Source organism: Meles meles, chromosome 21, assembly GCF_922984935.1.
Source record: "Meles meles chromosome 21, mMelMel3.1 paternal haplotype, whole genome shotgun sequence".
In the NCBI taxonomy this organism is placed as follows: Eukaryota; Metazoa; Chordata; class Mammalia; order Carnivora; family Mustelidae; genus Meles; species Meles meles.
The window spans coordinates 13,259,629-13,277,004 of NC_060086.1; the positions used below are offsets into that span (position 1 = coordinate 13,259,629).

At 57.6% G+C, this 17,376-nt stretch overlaps 1 protein-coding gene across 5 annotated transcripts in view; it reads left to right on the forward strand.

Annotated features, from left to right (window-relative positions):
* RADIL (Rap associating with DIL domain) overlaps positions 1-17,376 on the forward strand; it is a 112,029-nt gene that overhangs the window by 77,183 nt on the left and 17,470 nt on the right. For all 5 annotated transcript variants that reach the window (XM_045993990.1, XM_045993987.1, XM_045993986.1 and 2 more), the window contains 3 exons: positions 11,070-11,302; positions 12,854-13,492; positions 15,574-15,611. In XM_045993990.1, the coding sequence (XP_045849946.1) occupies positions 11,070-11,302; positions 12,854-13,492; positions 15,574-15,611 (910 nt within the window). The remainder of the gene's footprint in view (positions 1-11,069; positions 11,303-12,853; positions 13,493-15,573; positions 15,612-17,376) is intronic.

Genomic DNA, 17,376 nt, shown 5'->3' on the forward strand with positions numbered 1-17,376 from the left:
TTTTATAATTTTATTTTATTTATTTTAAAGATTTTATTTATTTATTTGACAGATAGAGATCACAAGTAGGGAGAGAGGCAGGCAGAGAGAGAGAGAGAGGAGGAAGCAGGCTCCCTGCCAAGCAGAGAGCCTGATGCGGGGCTCGATCCCAGGACACTGGGATCATGACCTGAGCTGAAGGCAGAGGCTTTAACCCACTGAGCCACCAGGCGCCCCTTTGCTCTACTTTCGAAGCAGCAGCCTCCACCGTCTCTTCCAGCCCACGGTGAGCGGTGAGCGAGGAGAGCTCATTCCAGGGCAGCAGTGGGGGGCGGTGGAGATGCAGAATTGGGGGGGCGGCGGGAGTGACCCTTCTCTGGGGGCAGGATTCCTCAAGAGAGATGGGACTGCTCTGCTCTGGTAGGAGGAACTGCTTCTGCCGCTGGACCCAGGGGACGCCCACTGGCTGTGGCTGGAGCGGAAAGTGGCCCGGGGTCAGCCGCATCTGTGTGTGCTAGCTGTCACGTGTCACTTGGTCCTTCCTGAGAGAGGACTTAGCGCCATCTCATCATCTTGGGGGAATCAGACAGGGCCTTGGGTTCAGCTAAATAACGTTCTTGCTTCTGCCACACCGCTGCTTCTTTGCCACAGTTCTGGAAGGCTCTTCACAGTCAGTCCATCTGTGATTGATTGACAAATCGCTTGAGCATTTTATCTACTCGGTTACCCATTATCTTAATTGAGTTATTAGTTCCTTCTAAAGAGGGGATGTTACTTCCTCCCTGAGACTCGAATTAATCTGAGAGGGTCCAGGGTTTACCACGGAAATAATGCTCATCAGTGCTGTAAAATGCAGTGTCTCGGAGCGGGGGAGGGGGTAACTCGTGCCAGGCATGAAGGAGGGCACGTGATGGAAGGAGCGCTGGGTGTTTTGTGCAACTGACGAATCCCTGACCTCTACCTCTGAAACTAATGCTATACTATATGGTAATTAACTGAAGTTAAGTAAAATAGAATAAAATTTTTAAAAAATGCAATTTCTCTCTGCTTAAAAAATGACATTCCTATTGTCAAAAATTTGGAAAATAGGGAAAGTATAAAGAAGAGACTAAAAATCACCTAAACGTCCGCTCCGATCGTTCCAGGCTCAGTGTCGTATTTACTTTCTTACACAACTAAATATACATAGTTATATGCCCTCTTTCTAAACTTTTATTTGTTTGCTCATATTGGGAACATAATTTTTAATGCCAGTGAGTGATTATACCTGCCATATCCCTATTGGAGTTAAGAATAGTTCCCATTTTTGTTCATAAATAAGCTTATATAAACATCCTTGTACATAAATGTTTGATTCCTTTCTGATTATTTCTGTAGGACAGCAGCCTAAAAGTGGGATTCCTTTGTGGAAGGATGGAGACGTCTCTAGATACTGCTATGTCTCTATCTAATAGTGGTAGAGCTAACATATCCTGAGAGCTATTTTTAGTTTTTATTTTTTTTTAGAGATTTTATTTAGTTATTTGACAGAGACACAGCAAGAGAGCGAGCACAAGCAGGGTGAAGGAAGGGCAGAGGAGGAAGCAGGCTCCCTGCTGAGTGGGGATCCCGATGTGGGGCTCGATCCCAGGACCCTGGGATCATGACCTGAGCGGAAGGCAGACGCTTAACCACTGAGACACCCAGGCACCCCTCGAGAGCTATTTTTAAAGTTGGGGTTGGATCAGGACCACTTTCCATCCCCAACAGCAGTTTCTGAAAATGCCCATCTCTGTACCCTCAGCATCACGTGATTCCGTCATTTACAATTGTCCGCTGGTTTGACAGTTTCTCGGTGCTGCAGTTTGTGTAGAGGATTTGTGAGGTCGACCGTTTTTATGATGTTTACGAAGTGTTTATATTTCTCATTCCGTACTGGTGTGCTTGATTTTGAGATACTGCAAGTACATGAGAGCAGACACAGATTAATGTGCTGAACTATTAGTGTCTGTCTGACCCCACTCAAGGGATAGGGCTGCTACAGACAGAGTCCCGGGGATGGGGGAGGGGCACGTTGTTTCTGTGGATTCAGATCTGGATCCTGGATTCAGATCCAGTTTTCCTGGATTCTCCCAGGGTACATGGAGAGAAAGTCAGGGAGCTCAGGACATCTGCATTTTCCCCGGGAATCGAGTCCCTGGGTCGCCGGCAGGAAGGAAGCATTGGGCAGCTCCTTGGGGAGAGAGCTGGTGGTGTGCGGTAGCAATGGGGCCGGTGGCAGTGGAAGCTGCAGGGCTGGCAGCGGGTGGTGGGTGCCCACTGCAGACAGCCTGCATGTGCCGGGGAAGGAGCGGACACGACTCAGCCCCTCCTGGTGGCAGCCTGTTTTCAGAACCGCTGGGGTAGACTAGGCTGGTGTAGACTGCTACCGTGAGTGGTCTCTGTGCCGTGTGCCTGGCTTCTGGTGTCCCCAGTGTCTCCTGCAGGGCCCCCCACCAGCCAGGCTGTGTCCTCTATGCCCTGGAGAGGCTGGGGTGGGGTATGTGTGGTGGCAGCTGGGGAGGGGACCATGTGCAGGTGAGGCAGAGAGCACAAGGACTGGCCTCGGGGAAACAGTATGAGACCAGCACTGCCAAGCTGAGCTGTGCCTGGAGGACAGGCGTGTCCCCGCATGTCCCCGCATGTCCCCGTGCATCCCTGCTGGCTTGGCTCCTGGGCGGGTCATGGTCTGCCGTCCCCATCAGGTCACTCTGACTTAGCCCTCGCCTTTCCCTCTCTCAAGTCGCTGTCCTGATTTCCTCACGTCCGCCTTCTCGCTTTTCAGTGATAGCAGCCCTGTGGTTTTGCCTACGCAGGAGTGTCCTTTCAGCTGTTTTGAGTGTGTGGGTCTTTGGGAAGAGGATCTGCGGAGACCCTTCCTCAGCTGTCCCAGCTGTCCCGAGCACTGTGCTGTGTCTGTGGAAAGGATCGCATGGCGTGGGCTCGTAGTCTGGATTTGGTGCCTTCCAGTGATTGATTTTTGTGTGTTAAATCCACTTGTGTTCCTGGCATATATCCCGCTCGGTGGCGATGTACCCTCCTTTTTATCTCTTGCCGGATTTGGTTTGCCAGTGTCTTGTTGGAGACTTTTTCGTCTCTGGCCTTGTTTTTGTTTTTTTTTGTTTTTGTTTTTTTTTTTTGCTTAATAGCCTATTCTAAAGACGTGCTCATGTTGCTGCTTAGGGAAGTGAGTCCCTCGCTATCATTGCCGTGCAGTACTGTGTCGTGTGAATGCGCACGGTTTATGTGGCCATTCTCTTGCTGACACACTCGGCTTGTTTCCAGGCTGGGCTCAGTCGGGTGGTGCTGCTGGGCCTGCGTGCACTTCTGTCAAGTCTGCACCTGGGAGGGGTGCCTGGGGGGGCTCAGGCGGTCGGGCGTCTGCCTTCGGCTCCGGTCATGATCCTGGGGTCCCAGAGTCGAGCCCCACATCAGGCTTCCTGCTCGGTGGGGCACCTGCTTCTCACTCTGCCCCTCCTCCTTCTCGTGCTCTTTCAAATAAGTAAATAAAGCGTGCACCTGGGACTGGAGTTGGGGCGGGGGGGCAGTGGGCATGCGCACGTCCTGCGGCCAGAGATGCTGCTCAACCTTTTTCTCCTAAGCGTTCCTGCTTGTTCTTCCTCCCACCCGCGGTGTGAGAGTTCCGGCTGTTCCGTTTTCTCTCTCACACTCGGTGCAGCCTATCTTCTCCATTTTAGCTCTTCTCAACAGTGGTACGGTGGTACTGCTTTGTGGTTTTAATTTGTAAATCTGATGATTAATGAGGCTAACCACATTTTCCTATGTTTAAAGAACATTCGGGACACTCTGACTTTGCAGTATCGGTTCAAAGCTCCCGTCTACTTATCTGTTGGGTTCTCTGCCTTTTTCGTATTGATTTTGGAGACGAGTCTTTTTCCGATGTGTGTCCTGCAAATGTCTCCTCTTCTCTGCATGTGGCCTCTGGATTCTTCTGAAGAGAAGTTCATAATACAATGACTGTGTCGGAAAAGCAGAAACCACCCCAGATGGGGAGGGGAACTCTGGTTCCCGGTCCTGTCGTATTCCTTTAGGAAACCCTCCAGGTCCCACTCAGTAACAGGTCAGGAGTTATTTCTCAAAGAAGAAGCCGTGCTCCGAACCCCAGAGTGGCCGTAGATTCTCCGGGGGCTGTCGGGTCCCCAGGGTCAGGACAGCTTGCCTGCAGCCCAGACTCACTGCCCATCTTCCTCTTGCTCTGGTCTCCACTGAAACTTGGTCCCTGTGGATTTAGTGGCTCACTGAGGTGTGCTCTTAAGGGCGGGAGTGGGTGTTCAGGGAGGGAGGCCTCCTGTTGTGGCTCCCACGTGAGGTTATTGTATGTTCTGGAAGCAAGGGAAGGCCGGTCTTTTCAGATACAGGAAGATAGTCTGCTTCTCTTGGCAAGTAAGGCTCAGATTGAATCAGGGGTTCAAGCTTCTCAGGGTCATTGGAGCCCACCCTGGTTTCCCTGTTCCAAGCGTTAGGGTCCTTCTTTTTCCCAGTGTCTTAACTTATACACGGGAAACTTGGTGAGGCTGTGAATTCGGTTTTCACTGTTATTCCACAAACCATACAGTTAAATTTTATATCTGATTTTTAGTTTGGTTGACAAAAGAGAACATTCTTTTAGAGTCCCTCCGGAACTTTCTTGTTTCTCTGAGCAACGTAAGCGTCATATTGGAGAGCTGTACTTGTCAGGGTCTGTAACCTCGCGGACCTGAGAAGCATCTGTGGGCAGTCTTCCCTTTGTGAGCAACGCCTCCCCCACCACGTAAGAAGTCTTTGTGTGCCCAACGTCATGAGCATCTTGGCCTGTGTTTTCTTCTGAGTGCTTTCTTGTTCTGCCTCCATGTCTAGATCTGTAATCCATCGGGAGTTAATTTTTGTGGATGGTGTGAGGTAGGAGTCGTGATTCATGTTTTTTCTGTAAGGAGATGCAGTTGGCTCAGTACCATTTATTGAGAAGACCATCCTTCCTGTGGATGTGAGGTTCTATTCCAGGACTCTCATTTCTGTCCCGGTGGTCTGTTGGTCCGAATCCCGGTGCCCCATTCTCTCAGTTCTCGTAGCTTAGAACAGGCTCTTATCTGGTAGTGCAAGTGTTCAGCGTTGTCGTTGGTCTTCAAGGCTACCTCACCCTTTGCATTGCCATATACATTTTACCAGTTTGCATATACGCACACATGCATGCACACACTTGCTCATGCACACGTGTGCCTCACACACACACACACACATCTGCCGAGACCCTGTCTGCACTGCACTGGGCTTACACACCAATGTGGAGAGAACTGACATCGTACACTCCATGAGCTTGGTCTATACCTCTCTCTGTGTTAAGACTTCTATTTCCGTCAGCGGTGCCGTGCAGTTTTCAGTGTCGTGGTCCTGCACGTTGTCTGGTGGACTTACTCTGCAGTGGTTTTGTGTCATTAGTTTTGCAGATCCTTTTCTCATCGTCTCTCCCGTGTGAAAACATGATGGGACGTGCACACTCGCCACGTCTCCTCACCTCGCTAATTCTAGTAATTCGTCCATAGATCCTTCCGCGGTTTCTAGAAACACGATCCAGTGTCTGCAAAACACTTACAATTTTCTTTCTTTCTTTTCCATTCTTAGATCTTTCCTTTGTTTTCCCTGCCTTAATGATACTGGCCGGGGACCTCCAATGTGATGTTGAACAGAAATGGTCACAGCAGCATCCTCGTCTTCTTCCTGCTGGGGAGGAGGTTCAGTATACATTTTCTTGAGAATTTTCTCTGCCAGTGGTCAGACTGGTCCTCAAAAGCTGTGCTAACGTCTTCCCATCCACCTGCGGTATTAAACCTTTCTGGGGTTTAATGTGAGAAGGAAGTGGAATTAAATGCAGAATGCCCAGAAGAAGGCTGGCTGTGCAGTAGGTAGGTGCTCCCCAAATTATTTGTAAGTTAGTTGTTCTTTTTTGTGTATTTTGAATACAAAACATTAACTTTAAGGATTGCTTGTTACCAAGAACTCCATCCCCTGTCTTTGCTAAGGTGGAAAAGGACATTCTAATTCAAGAGGACTCGCCCGAGCCCCCCTCTGCATTAGTGAAGAGTGTATCCCAGCTGTTATTAGGGATTATTTAAAATAGTTTAATTCCCCCAGTTCTAGTAAAATTCCCTTACGCAGGACCGTTTTGTTGCCCTGTCCATTGCCAGTGGTAACCACATCTGTGAGACCTCCAGCCCCGGCCGGCATTGGGTGTACACAACACTAAAATTTCCAGATCGTACATATTGTTTCAAACTCCGAGAGTCCCGGAGGGAAGAGCAAACAGGATTCCGAGGTAAAACCGGCAGGTTAAATTTATTGTCCTGAACTTAGTGACGTTCAGGAAAGAGCTGTGTTTTTCTTTCCAGCGCTGTTCTGGAGCCAGCATCGAGCCCATGACCGGAGCTCTGGTGACAGCTACCCACTGTTTTCAAAATTAATTTTGCCACCCCTGGTATGTGCAGTCCTCTCCTCTCCGCCAGCAGAGGGGACATCTGCTCCAGCCTGTTGTGGCGAGCAGAGGGGATACATGTCAAAGAACTGTGGCGCCCGGGGTGTCACCCCCCACCTCCTCCTTCCCTGCCTGGCTGGCTGCCTCCCCACACCCCCGGCATGGCCGAGCAGGGGACGAGGAACCAGGGAGCCCTGCCCCGTGGAGCCGCATGCCGGGGGGCTTCTCCCCGGGCCGGTGAGGGGCTAGCTAGAGCCTGTGGCCAGGGGAAAGCAAGGCCCGGAGCTCCTTTCTGCAGATGCGTCCATTCTCTCACGGTCTCGATCATGGTCACACCTGCAGATTCGGAGCCCCTTCCCAGTTCCCGGGTCAGAGGCAGACCGTCCAGGAGAGGCTGGCGGCCCCGTGCCTCCCATTTCGGTTGTGCCTCTGATTGCTTCAGAATCTCCTCGAGTTCAGGTGTCCTCTCAAAACGTGGAAAGTGATCACTTTGCTTCCGGGTCTGGTGCCTGTGTGTGTTAGCAAGTGTTAGGTGGCCTGGCGGGTCCTGTGTGTGTGTCCTTGGTTGTGAACACGACAAGGTGGATGCCTGTGTGTTTGTCCTTGGTTGTGAACAGGACAAGGTTAGGTCCCTTGTGTGTTGGTTGTGAACAGGACAAGGTGGGTCTTGTGTGTCCTTGGTTGTGAACATGACAGAGTGGTTCCCCGTGTGTGTCCTTGGTTGTGAACACAGCAAGGCGGGTCCGCATGTGTGTCCTTGGTTGTGATCACGACGAGGCGGGCCCTGTGTGTGCCCTGGGGCAGCACAGAACCCTCCCCAGGTTCTGATTACCCAGACCCCTGCTTTACCTCCTTTGCTGGGTGCTTCTGCTTTTCCACCGGGGCGGGTATGTCAGGATGGGAGTGGGGAGCCCGTATCTGCCACCTTTCCAGGAGCTGACGAACACTTGTCTAGAGAAAAGAATCGGAAATCCAAAACTCAAGTTAAATTGGAAGGTGGTCAAGTAAGTTTACCAAGGGCTCCGTGCATCTCTGTAGACAGAGCTTTGGGGACAAAGGAAGGAGAGTGGCCCTGCAGGAGTTCCTCTGCCTGTCCACCATGTTCCAGAGCCTTCTGGGTGCTTTTATGAAGTACAGATTCCTGGGTGTCCCTCAGACCTACAGAATCAGGCCAGAGCCTCTGGCCCCACTGAGCTCAGTCGCAGAGGAGCAGGAAACTGTGGGATCAGCACATCCTGCCCACGTGGGGAGGGTGGCGGGTGTGATGGGAGAGTGGGTGTCCTCCCGCCTCCCAGGCCTTGGAGCGCACCTCCACCCGCTCCGCCCACAGGCCGGGGGGGGGGGGGGGTGGCGCTCTTCCGTAGGGTGAACCGCTTTCCACCTAGACTCCCTGTGGCCTGGAAGGTGTGGACCCTGCCGCCCTCTTATTTCATTAGAACTCCTTTGCTGGAGAACAGTGCTTCCCCATCCAGTCTCCCCCTCGTGAATGAAATCCCTGACCGGTGCGGGGAGGGGGTGCAGAGACACCACCATCAGGCCCCAGACCCCGACGGCACCCGGCCCTTGCTCTCTTCTCCTTAGCCGCATCACAGGCAGCCTGGGCCCCAGGGGCTCAGCGCCCTGAAAACTGCCGCGTTGTGCAGGCCAGCGGCATGTGCCATGCTTCTGAAGGTTTCTGGGGGTGAATCTGGCCAGGATTCTGTGGGGCTGTGTGCCACCTGGCATCCCCCACCCAGAGCGCAGGACGGCAAAGTTTGTAGCTCTGTCCTTGTGCGCGGTGCGCAGACACGTGGACCCGATGACGGCAAAGCTGAAGGAGAATCACATGTCATCAGGGAAGGGGCTGTCCTTACAAGCCCTCGGGAAGCCTCGGGTCCTCCTCTGAGCTGCTCCCCGGGCGCGGGACTGGGGTTCATCTCCAGCAGCGGCATCAGGCTGGCCTGACTCCGGAGCGCCCCACCCTGCCGTGGGAAAGCCATGGTCACACACCTGGGGCAGGCCCACAAAATGTTTTTGCCTTTTACTTTAAGAAAGTTTAAAGAAGTAACAGTTTACAGAATAATGTGATTGACACCCGTATCTTCCTCCCAGAACTGACACGACATCTTGAAATCATATTGATCTAGAATTTTCTTAAGTGAAAGCAGAGCGTTGTCTGTATACGGCCACAGACAGGGCCAGGTTCTGGGGCAGCACGTATGTCCTGCCGGCTGCGGTACCCCTGTCATACGCAGACTCCACACGACCCTTTGAGACAGCCGTTTCCTCAGTTTGCTGCGTGTCTTTTCTGTCTGTTTTTAAGAAGAGCTTTCCGTGGGTGCGTAGGTGACCCGTAACCCGTGAGCAGCACGCAATGATGTTTCCCGCACTTCTGAAGGGTGTGACCAGGAGGTCCTCCTCCTTCCGTGTTACGCTCTGGCCTGCTGCTTCCACCCCGCTTCCGGGGGCACGCCTGACCCCCCTTTCTCCCTGCAGCATTTTTATCCTACGACCACAGTCCCCCAGAGGGTCCGGTGGCCCATTCTGTGTCCTTGCATGGGTGTCCACGCATTCGTGAAGGTTCTCCCGGCGGTGCCACGGCCCGGGGGTACACGGGGTCCCGTCAGGGTCACATCTGCTGGGCGCTGTGCTGCGCTGCCCTTGAGCCATGCTGGCCTGGATGCGTCCCTTCTGATGGCCGCTGCACCCCACCGCCCCTCAGCCCTGGCCCTTCTGTGCTCACGTGACTGCCCCAGGATCCAATAAGGGGACCTGGAAGCCAGACCGAGCTGCCCAGGAGGGTCTGAGTGCTGGGTGAGAACCGCTGCTTGCCCCAGCGGGGTCAGGGAAGCCGGCCCTGGGCCCGGGGAGGGCCATGTACCAGGGGCTGTGGGAGCCCAGCTGCACTGGAACCTGGTCGACGGGGAGCTCTCTGTGGGCTGCAGTCTGGGGACACTGGCGTTGGTCTCAGGCCTCAGCTGGGGGCCCCTGGGAGCCCCTGGGAATCTAAGAGGAAAGGACCACTGTCTCAGGTTCCAGACTCTTGGAAGGTGGTTCTGAGGCTCCTCCCGTCCTATGGCTCCATCCCAGATGGAGAAGCTTCAGGCCTAGAACTTCATTTGGGGCTGGTTTTAGTTATGGCTTCATGGTCATACCGTGCTGCCTCAAGTGCTGGGGTCTGTCATCCTTCAGAGGAGCAGGTGGGACAGGGCAGTTGCGGCAGGGGAGGCTAGCTTCCATCTGCCCTGCCAGCCCCTGCCAGTTCCCCTGCCTTCCCCCCACCCTTGGCCCCGCTTGTCCCCCACCTCCTTCTGCCCCTCCCACAGCCCCCTGCAGCCTCTGCCTCCCCCCAACCTGCTCCCATGCCCTCCTGCTCCCCCCACCCCCTCCCCCACTCCCTCCTGCTTACTCTCCCCATCCCCGCCTGCCCCCGGCCCCCACTCCCTTCCCCCCCCTCCCCTGCTCCCCCGCCCTTCCTCCCCACTGCCCTAGACGCTGGTGCCTGCCAGGGGCTGGGCTCTGCAGCAGGCAGGGAGCAGCCGGTGCCCGGGCAGACAGCCTCACACTGCAGCTCTCCGCCAGCCCGGCCTCCTGCAGACTCGGCTTCCCGCCTCCCGCAGGCTGCAGAAGCCGGCTTCCTCTGGGAAGGGCAGGTCTCCGGTAAGGCAGCACCTCGCTGTAGCTAGCCTGCCTCGCTTCCTCGGGCTTTGTCTGGTCAGGGCGAATGGTTGTGGGAAGGGAGGCTGCAGGTGGGGTGGAGGGAGGCTGTGCAGAGCAGAGTCGGCAGAGGGCTGTGAAAGAACGCGCCAGGGTCAGCCCTGCCTTTCCCGGTGACCGGAACCCGACCTAGGCTCCATCTGGCTTCTGGGTTTGCAGCGGCATCAGTTTAAAAGACCACATCCTGGATGCATAAGACTCTTTCATGGGGGGGGTGTGTGTGCACATGTGTGTGTGTGTGTTTGCATGTGTGTGTGTCCGTGCACGCATGTGCGTTCTGACCTGGCCTGGCAGGGGCGGCCTCAGGGGACAAGCAGCCATGCTGTCCTAGACAGACCAGCCATCTCAGTGCACCAGGTGACGAGGGCACGGTAAAGAGGGGTACGGGGGGGAATGTGCAGGTGACGAGGACACTGTAAAGGGGGTGCGGAGGGACCATGCAGGGTTCTCGTCTCGCCTGGTCACAACACGCACTTGTGTACGTGCACATGGGCACTGCCCTCCCCCCATGCACACGTGTGCACACACGCTGGTGGGCCAGCAGGGCTCTGGGGACAGGGCAGCGACTCACATGAGCACGCTGACCCGGCAGAAGTTGATGCTGCAGTGGGTTTGGCATCGGGAGGGGAGGGGCTGCGGTGCGGCTGGTAGGGATGGGGTGGGTCATGGGCTCCTGCAGGGCATCTCAGGTCGTGGACGGCTGGGCTGCCTGCTTTTTGGAGGAAGCCCCAGAGGTGTCCTGGCCTGGCCGGGATGGGGTCAAAAGGTGGAGTCTTGTGCGCTTCTCCAGCTCTGCTGAGCAGACGGTGCCTGGTGTCATGCGCGGGTCCGTGAGATCTGAATTCAGTGGTGCCCAGAGGCGGGCCTCAGTTAGCCTCTGACCATTTGCCCCGTGTTGCTTCTGTTTCAGGGATAAACGCCCAGGCCCGGAGGCTGCAGCGGCACCGTGCCAAGGGAACCCCAGTCCTGGCTTCGGGGGGTGCCCGGAGCCCGCCCACGCCCCGGCTGCGCCGCACCGTCAGTGAGAGCAGCCTGAGCTCCGCTGCCACCCAGGGCCCCGAGGAGCGCACCCGGGACACCATGCGCTTCTCCCTCTACGAGTCGCCCCACCTGCTCCTCCTGCAGGGCTACAGCCAGCAGCACGTGAGCACCCCTGCCCACTGCCCGGCCGCCCCCACCCCATGGAGTGGTCCGAGCAGCCAAGTCAGCTGTGGCGTCGAGGAGGCTGTGGAAGCGGGGCTGTCCTAGATTCTGGAGGGAGCAGAGTCTTCCCCTGTGCTTGGTTTCCAGAGCGTTCTCTGTCCAGGCCCCAGTAGGAGCCAGCAGGGGGGTGGGGGGGAGCCCACCCAATACCAGATTCCTTCTCAAAGACTCGTCTGCCATCTTCCAGGCGGTGTCTCAGGCCATGCCGTGCCCTGGCTGTGGGGACCCCAACATGGGCCCGCCCCCTTGTCCAGATGGGTGCTCGGCAGGCTTGTGGGGCACACGGCCCCGAGTGCGCTGTGGGAAGCCACCTCTGAGGTGGCCCTGGCCCCCAAGTGCATGCTTCCCACCATGTCTGTGGGGGGCCCTTGGCTGGAGGAGTGGAGCCCCCAGAAGCTCCCGCCGGCTCTTTCTCCCTGCTCCTCTGCTCCCCGCCTGGTTGCTGAGCCCCCTTCAGGCTCCACTGGTGCGCGCTGTGTGGCTCTCCGAGCTCAGCTTAGTCCTACCAAACCTGACCTGGCGCCTGCAAGCCGTAGGCATCGATAGGAGGCCGGCCAGGGTTGCAGACGAGGCTTTCCTGGGGCTCCACTCCAGCCCATGGGCAAGAGCTCGAGGGAAGGAGTCCTCAGGCTGACTCCCCGCGGAGAGGCCAGGAGTGGGGGGGGGGGTTCCTCTAGCACCAGGTGGGCTGGGTGGGGAGGGGAGGGCGCCCTCAGCACGTGGGTCCTCAGCACGCTTCTCCATACGCGGCGTGTCTCACTAGCGCGTGTTAGACCTTCAGTCGTGGGTGTGACTTGTCGCATTCCCGTGAGGCGAGATAAGTCGAGGGCCCCCGGTGGTCACTGCACACACTCGGAGGCTGGGGCCCGTCTTGGTGCAGGCTGGTGCGTCCCGATCCCGCCTGTTCTTCTGGGAGCAGACTTGCTCTTTAGCCCGACATCTGCTTTCTGCACTGCTAAGACCTATTGCTGCAGAAACACAGGCTCAGGAGTTTCCTTACGGGAAGTTTCTTGTTTATGAAACAGTGTCACTGCATGAGGGTTTGGGGAGATGCTGTCTCTCGAGGAGGCATCTGTCCTCGCCGAGCTGGAGCCGCAGGAGAAGGAGCTTGCCCGCAGTGGGTCACAGATCACCGGCAGGGGCGGGGGTGCTTGGTGGCTCTTGGCCATGCCTGTGAACCAGTGTCTGTGCCCAGTGTGGCCCTTGTTGGGCCTCTGTTGTCTCCGAGCTGGAGTCATCCCTAGGTGTCCGGTGTGCCCCCGAGGCCTCTCTGGGAAGCATCCTCTCCTGGGGACTGCGTGGGTGCCCAGTGTCGGTCAGGCTGGGGCCAGCAGTAAGCTAGGAAGGGCTCCAGGGTAGGGCTGTCCCAGGATGGCGGCCCTGGCCACGTGGCTTAGGTGACCAGAGATGGGGACACCTTTTCCTTTCTTCCCAGTGACGGGTTTGCCCGAGGTGGTGTCCTGCCCCTGAGGCCTAGTATTTGCGTTTCAGGACAGCCTGGTGTACCTGCTGAACCGGGAGCAGCATACGGTGGGCCAGAGGACCCCATCCAGCAAGCCCAGCGTCAGCCTCTCAGCCCCAGACATCCTGCCCCTGCACTGCACCATCCGCAGGCACCAGCCCCCGGGCCCAGAGCGGGCGGCGAGCAGGCTGGTGCTGGAGCCCATCCCCGGGGCGCCCGTCTCCGTCAACTTCGCGGAGGTCGGGGGCCGGGCCGTGGTGCTGCGCCATGGGGACCTGCTCTCCCTTGGCCTCTACTACCTGCTGCTGTTCAAGGACCCGGCGCAGGCCCAGCCCCTGCCTGCCCAAGCCCTGGCCCGGCTGCGTGCCATGCCACGGAGCTGCGGGCTGTGCGGAGCTGTGCTCCGGGCCCGGGGCGCCTTGACCTCTGGCTCCACGCCGGCTGCCCTGCCCCGGCCGAGCCTACTGCACCTGGAGTTCGAGCCAGAGGTGGAGGACGCGCTGCTGCAGCGAATCCTGACGCTGGTTGAGCCTGGGGGGGACGACCACAAGCTGGCCCCCGCCTTCCTTCTCTGCCTCTGCATCCAGCACTCGGCCACCCGCCTGGAACCCGGCTCATTCGGGCAGCTGCTGCTCAAGATCGCCAAGGCCATCCGAGAGACAGTCTGGGTCAGTCTCCGGTGTGCTGGGTGCAGCCGTGGCAGGGGGGAGGGCGCTCGTGGCTATGGGAGGAGCTGGGTGGGAACTGTGGCCACCCATGGGAAGTCTGAGGGCCAGCCTGCCCTGCCTGTACACACCCAGTGAGCCCGGGGTGTCCTCTGTGGCACTCTGTCCCTGTGCAGTCGGCTGTGCATCCTGAGCTCTGGTCCCGTGTCCCTCCCAAGTGCAGCCCAGCCACGGCATTCCCCGGAGCCCTTGAGCCCCAACACCCACTTGGCCTTCGTGCCCCGTGCTTTCTGCCAGGAGCAGGCTGGGCTTCTGCCAGCACTCTGGTGTGGAGCCCTCATCAGCTGGTGGTGGGGGCACAGGACTGGCTGGCTTCTGTACGTGGAAACACTTCCCTCCGTCGGGGTCTCTAGAGCACAGTACCACGCGTGTTTGGGCCCGGCTGGGGATGTCAGCCAGCGCCCTGGGCTCTACCTGCTGCCTGTCAGTGGCTCCCTTCCCCTCCTGGAAACGGCTCCGGGACCCGCCAGGCATCCCCTGGGGGCAAGTGCAGGCCTGTCCCTGCAGGGCCAGGGCAAGCGCGCTGTAGGCTGCCTGGGTCCAGCCCTCAGGGCCCCCACCGACTCCTGGCCCCCCACCTTCTAGTGTCAGGACTCCCTGGGGACCCAAAGCATGACCGGTAGTTACACACGGTCCCTCCAAGAGTTGCCCATCCATCTTGGCCTGTAAACTGCGTAGATTGTAGAAACTGGATGGGGTCCTAAGATTAAAACCCAGATTTAAAATGTTCAAAACCTTTTAAAAGCAAAAACCAACATGGGCCACCACGTTCAGAGGTTTGTGTAAGTTACCCGTGTGCATCGCGGGCATCTGAACTTCCCAGGGTTCCCACGTGGATCGATGTTGGGACTGTCCTGGTGTGGTCGCTTCCCTCGTGTGGTCTGTGCTCAGGAAGGGTCAAGTCCGTGCCATGCGGGAACCTGACCACACTGGGGCCTGCGGTGACTGTCTACACAGAACACCGTCCCATCCTAAGTCAGCTCTGGGGCGAACACTTTCTAGTGAGTCAGATGCTATGATGTCCGTGCCGTAGGCCCTGTCCCAGCTGGGGAAGCTGAGGCTTGTCGAGGTGAACAACTTCATCCAAGGTCTGGAGCTCAGAGGCAGAGGAGTCCAAACCTAGGCCGTTCCCTGCTTCCCAACGTTCCCCTGTTCGTGGGCCTCAGCCCTGGTCTTTTGAGAGCCTCAGACATTTTGTTTGTCTGTCCGTGTCTTGTCCATGTCTTGGGCATCAACTGCTCTCTCTCCCACCCACTCGAGGCAGATCCTAGAACAAGTAATGGGGTCAACAGCTAGGGCTCTGCTTAGACAGAAGACGACTTGCTATGAAAGCAGGAACCGTTTCTTTTCTTTTTTCCTTTTTAAAAAATATTTTATTTATTTATTTGACAGAGAGATCACAAGCAGGCAGAGTGGAGGGCAGAGAGAGAGGGGAGGAAGCAGGCTCCCTGCTGAGCAGAGAGCACGAGGCAGGGCTTGATCCCAGGACCCTGGGATCATGACCTGAGCCAAAGGCACCAACTGAGCCACCCAGGTGCCCCACAGGAACCATTTCTTGATTAAAAGGGACAGAAAATGTTGGTTAAGCCTGCGTCCCTGCCGGGATGTTTAACTGTACCATGGACACCTGAGCACGCGTCCATCTACTCACTGTCCCGGCGGTGGGTGCCGGAGTGCCGGCGAGCCCGTGTGTGAGGCTCAACAGTAAGCGGCGTCGAGTGTTCATTCCAGGGTGTGTGAAACGCGCGAACGCTTTACTTCTCACCGCGCCGGTGGTTCCGTCAGCGAGTGGGTGTAGGTTCTGTCTGCCGCGGGAAGTGCGCAGGTCACATTCAGGAATGGAAGGGAAACTTACCCTTTCCAGCCGCCCTTCGGGTAAACAGCCTGCACGGTGCAGGACGTCTGCCGCAACAGCGCCGTGGTTTTTAGGTGGACGGTGTCCGTGGATTTAGTGGTGTTCTCATGGAGCGCATCCTGTGGTATCCTGTTTTCTCATGTTTGCTCTCTTGTCTTTGTAACTGTAGGAGAAAACCAAAGAACTGGCGGAGAAGCAGGCGCAGCTGTAAGTCTGGCTTCCCCGTGGGCCCCTAGATCCCGGGAGACCTGCACCGCCCCATGGGGCCAAGATGGGGGGGCAGACGCCTTTGCGGTCAGCTATGGGCTTCTGTTGCACTGTCCTTCTGTCTCCGAGTGGCTGTTTCCATGTCTGTGCTCGGCCCCTGGGAAGCGCTGGGTTTGGGGAGTTTCTCCAGGGCGCCCGTTAGACCAAGTCGGCGAGAACCTCTCCAGAGCCTCGTCCTGCCTTCACTTCCCCCAGTGACGGTGCTCCAGCGAGCCTGCCTCTTCGGGAGAATGCAGACTCCCAGCGTGGAGCTAGGGCAGTCCGTGTCCATTGAAAGCCCTGCCGTTGCGTGCATAGCGCTGCTGGGACTTGGGGAACCGGTGTTAACGATGGGGACGGGCGTGTGCAGCCACCAGCCGTGTGCACACCTGAGGGGCCCTGCCAAGAGGTGCTGGTACACGGGGTGCACGCGGCCTGCTCCTAAGTCCTCGTCCGTAAGCGCAGAGGCCAGAACAAGCCACGTGCCCCTGGGCAGTGTGCCGTGTGGTTGTGCCGTGCACGCTCAGGCGACAGTGAGCGTGAACACCCCGTGCGCTTCGCCAGTGTTGGAATCCCGCCCCGGCGCGCAGCGGAGCCCCACGGTGTCACTGCGAGTGCGCTTGGAGCCCGCAGCTTGGCCGTCCCTCTGGGCTGTGCGGGTGCAGCAGCAGCCGAGGGGCCATGGTCACAGGGGTGGTTCCTGCCCATCGCAGCTGGGTCCGTGGTCTGCTCGACTCTTGTGTCTGCCGCTGGTCCGCAGCCACCGTGCTGTCGCTGTTGTGCTTCGGTGTTGTCCACGGTCCCATGAGGGGCAAGGAGGACTCGGCTCTGCCCCTGTCGCAGGCACAGAGTGGAGCCTGGGGCCGCAGTCCCCCCCGCCCCATGTGCCAATGACTAGAGGTGGAGTGCGGCCGCTCGCACACGCGGGCTTTTTGGCCTGCGCTGACAATAGGGGACGTGTTCAGAGCCCAGTGCAGTGCCCCCAAGGCAGAGTCTGCTCCGGGAGGCCCGGGCTCTGCCGCCCAGCTCACCCTGTGGCGCTCAGTGTAGACCAGGCCCCTCAGAGGGCGGCGGAGACAACAGCGCCCGCCACCGTGCGCTAGGTTTTCCATGTGAGGGGCTGGCCTTGGGGACCCGGGGCAGGTGTGGCCGCCTCACCCCTGCCCCTAGCCTGAGGGACAGCCTGGCTTCCAGGGGGGTGTTGGGGCCTGGAGGGGATGGAGCCAAGGTTTTAGGGACTCCCCCAGCCCTCACCCTAAGTAGCTCCTCCTCCTCCCAAGTGCCCACTCATCGGGGAAACTGAGGCCTCCCCCCAGCAGCTTCTGCACGGTCTGCATCCAGAATGCCTGTCGTTAGGGCCAAAAAACAGCCCCGTGTCCATCCCCAGGGAATGCTGCCTTTCTCCTCCTTTTTAAACAGTCTTTGATTCACTTCCAAAGTGTAGAAAAGCCCAGATGACACCAGTCACGCAAGAGCCCACACCCGAGCTCCGTGTCATGAACGTTGTGCCCCGCGGGCTTCGGGTCCTCACGTGCTGTGCTTCTTGTCAAATTGTGGGCGACTGGGGACCTTCACTGCGTGCTTTTTCTGCCCCTATGGTCCTCAGCCTTCTCCCTGGACGCCCGTGAGCACGGGCGCGGCACTAGCCACTCTTCAGATCTGGATCCGTGGCCGAGTCCCTGGGATTTAGCCCTTCGTGGCTACGGATTTGTGCAGGATGGTGACT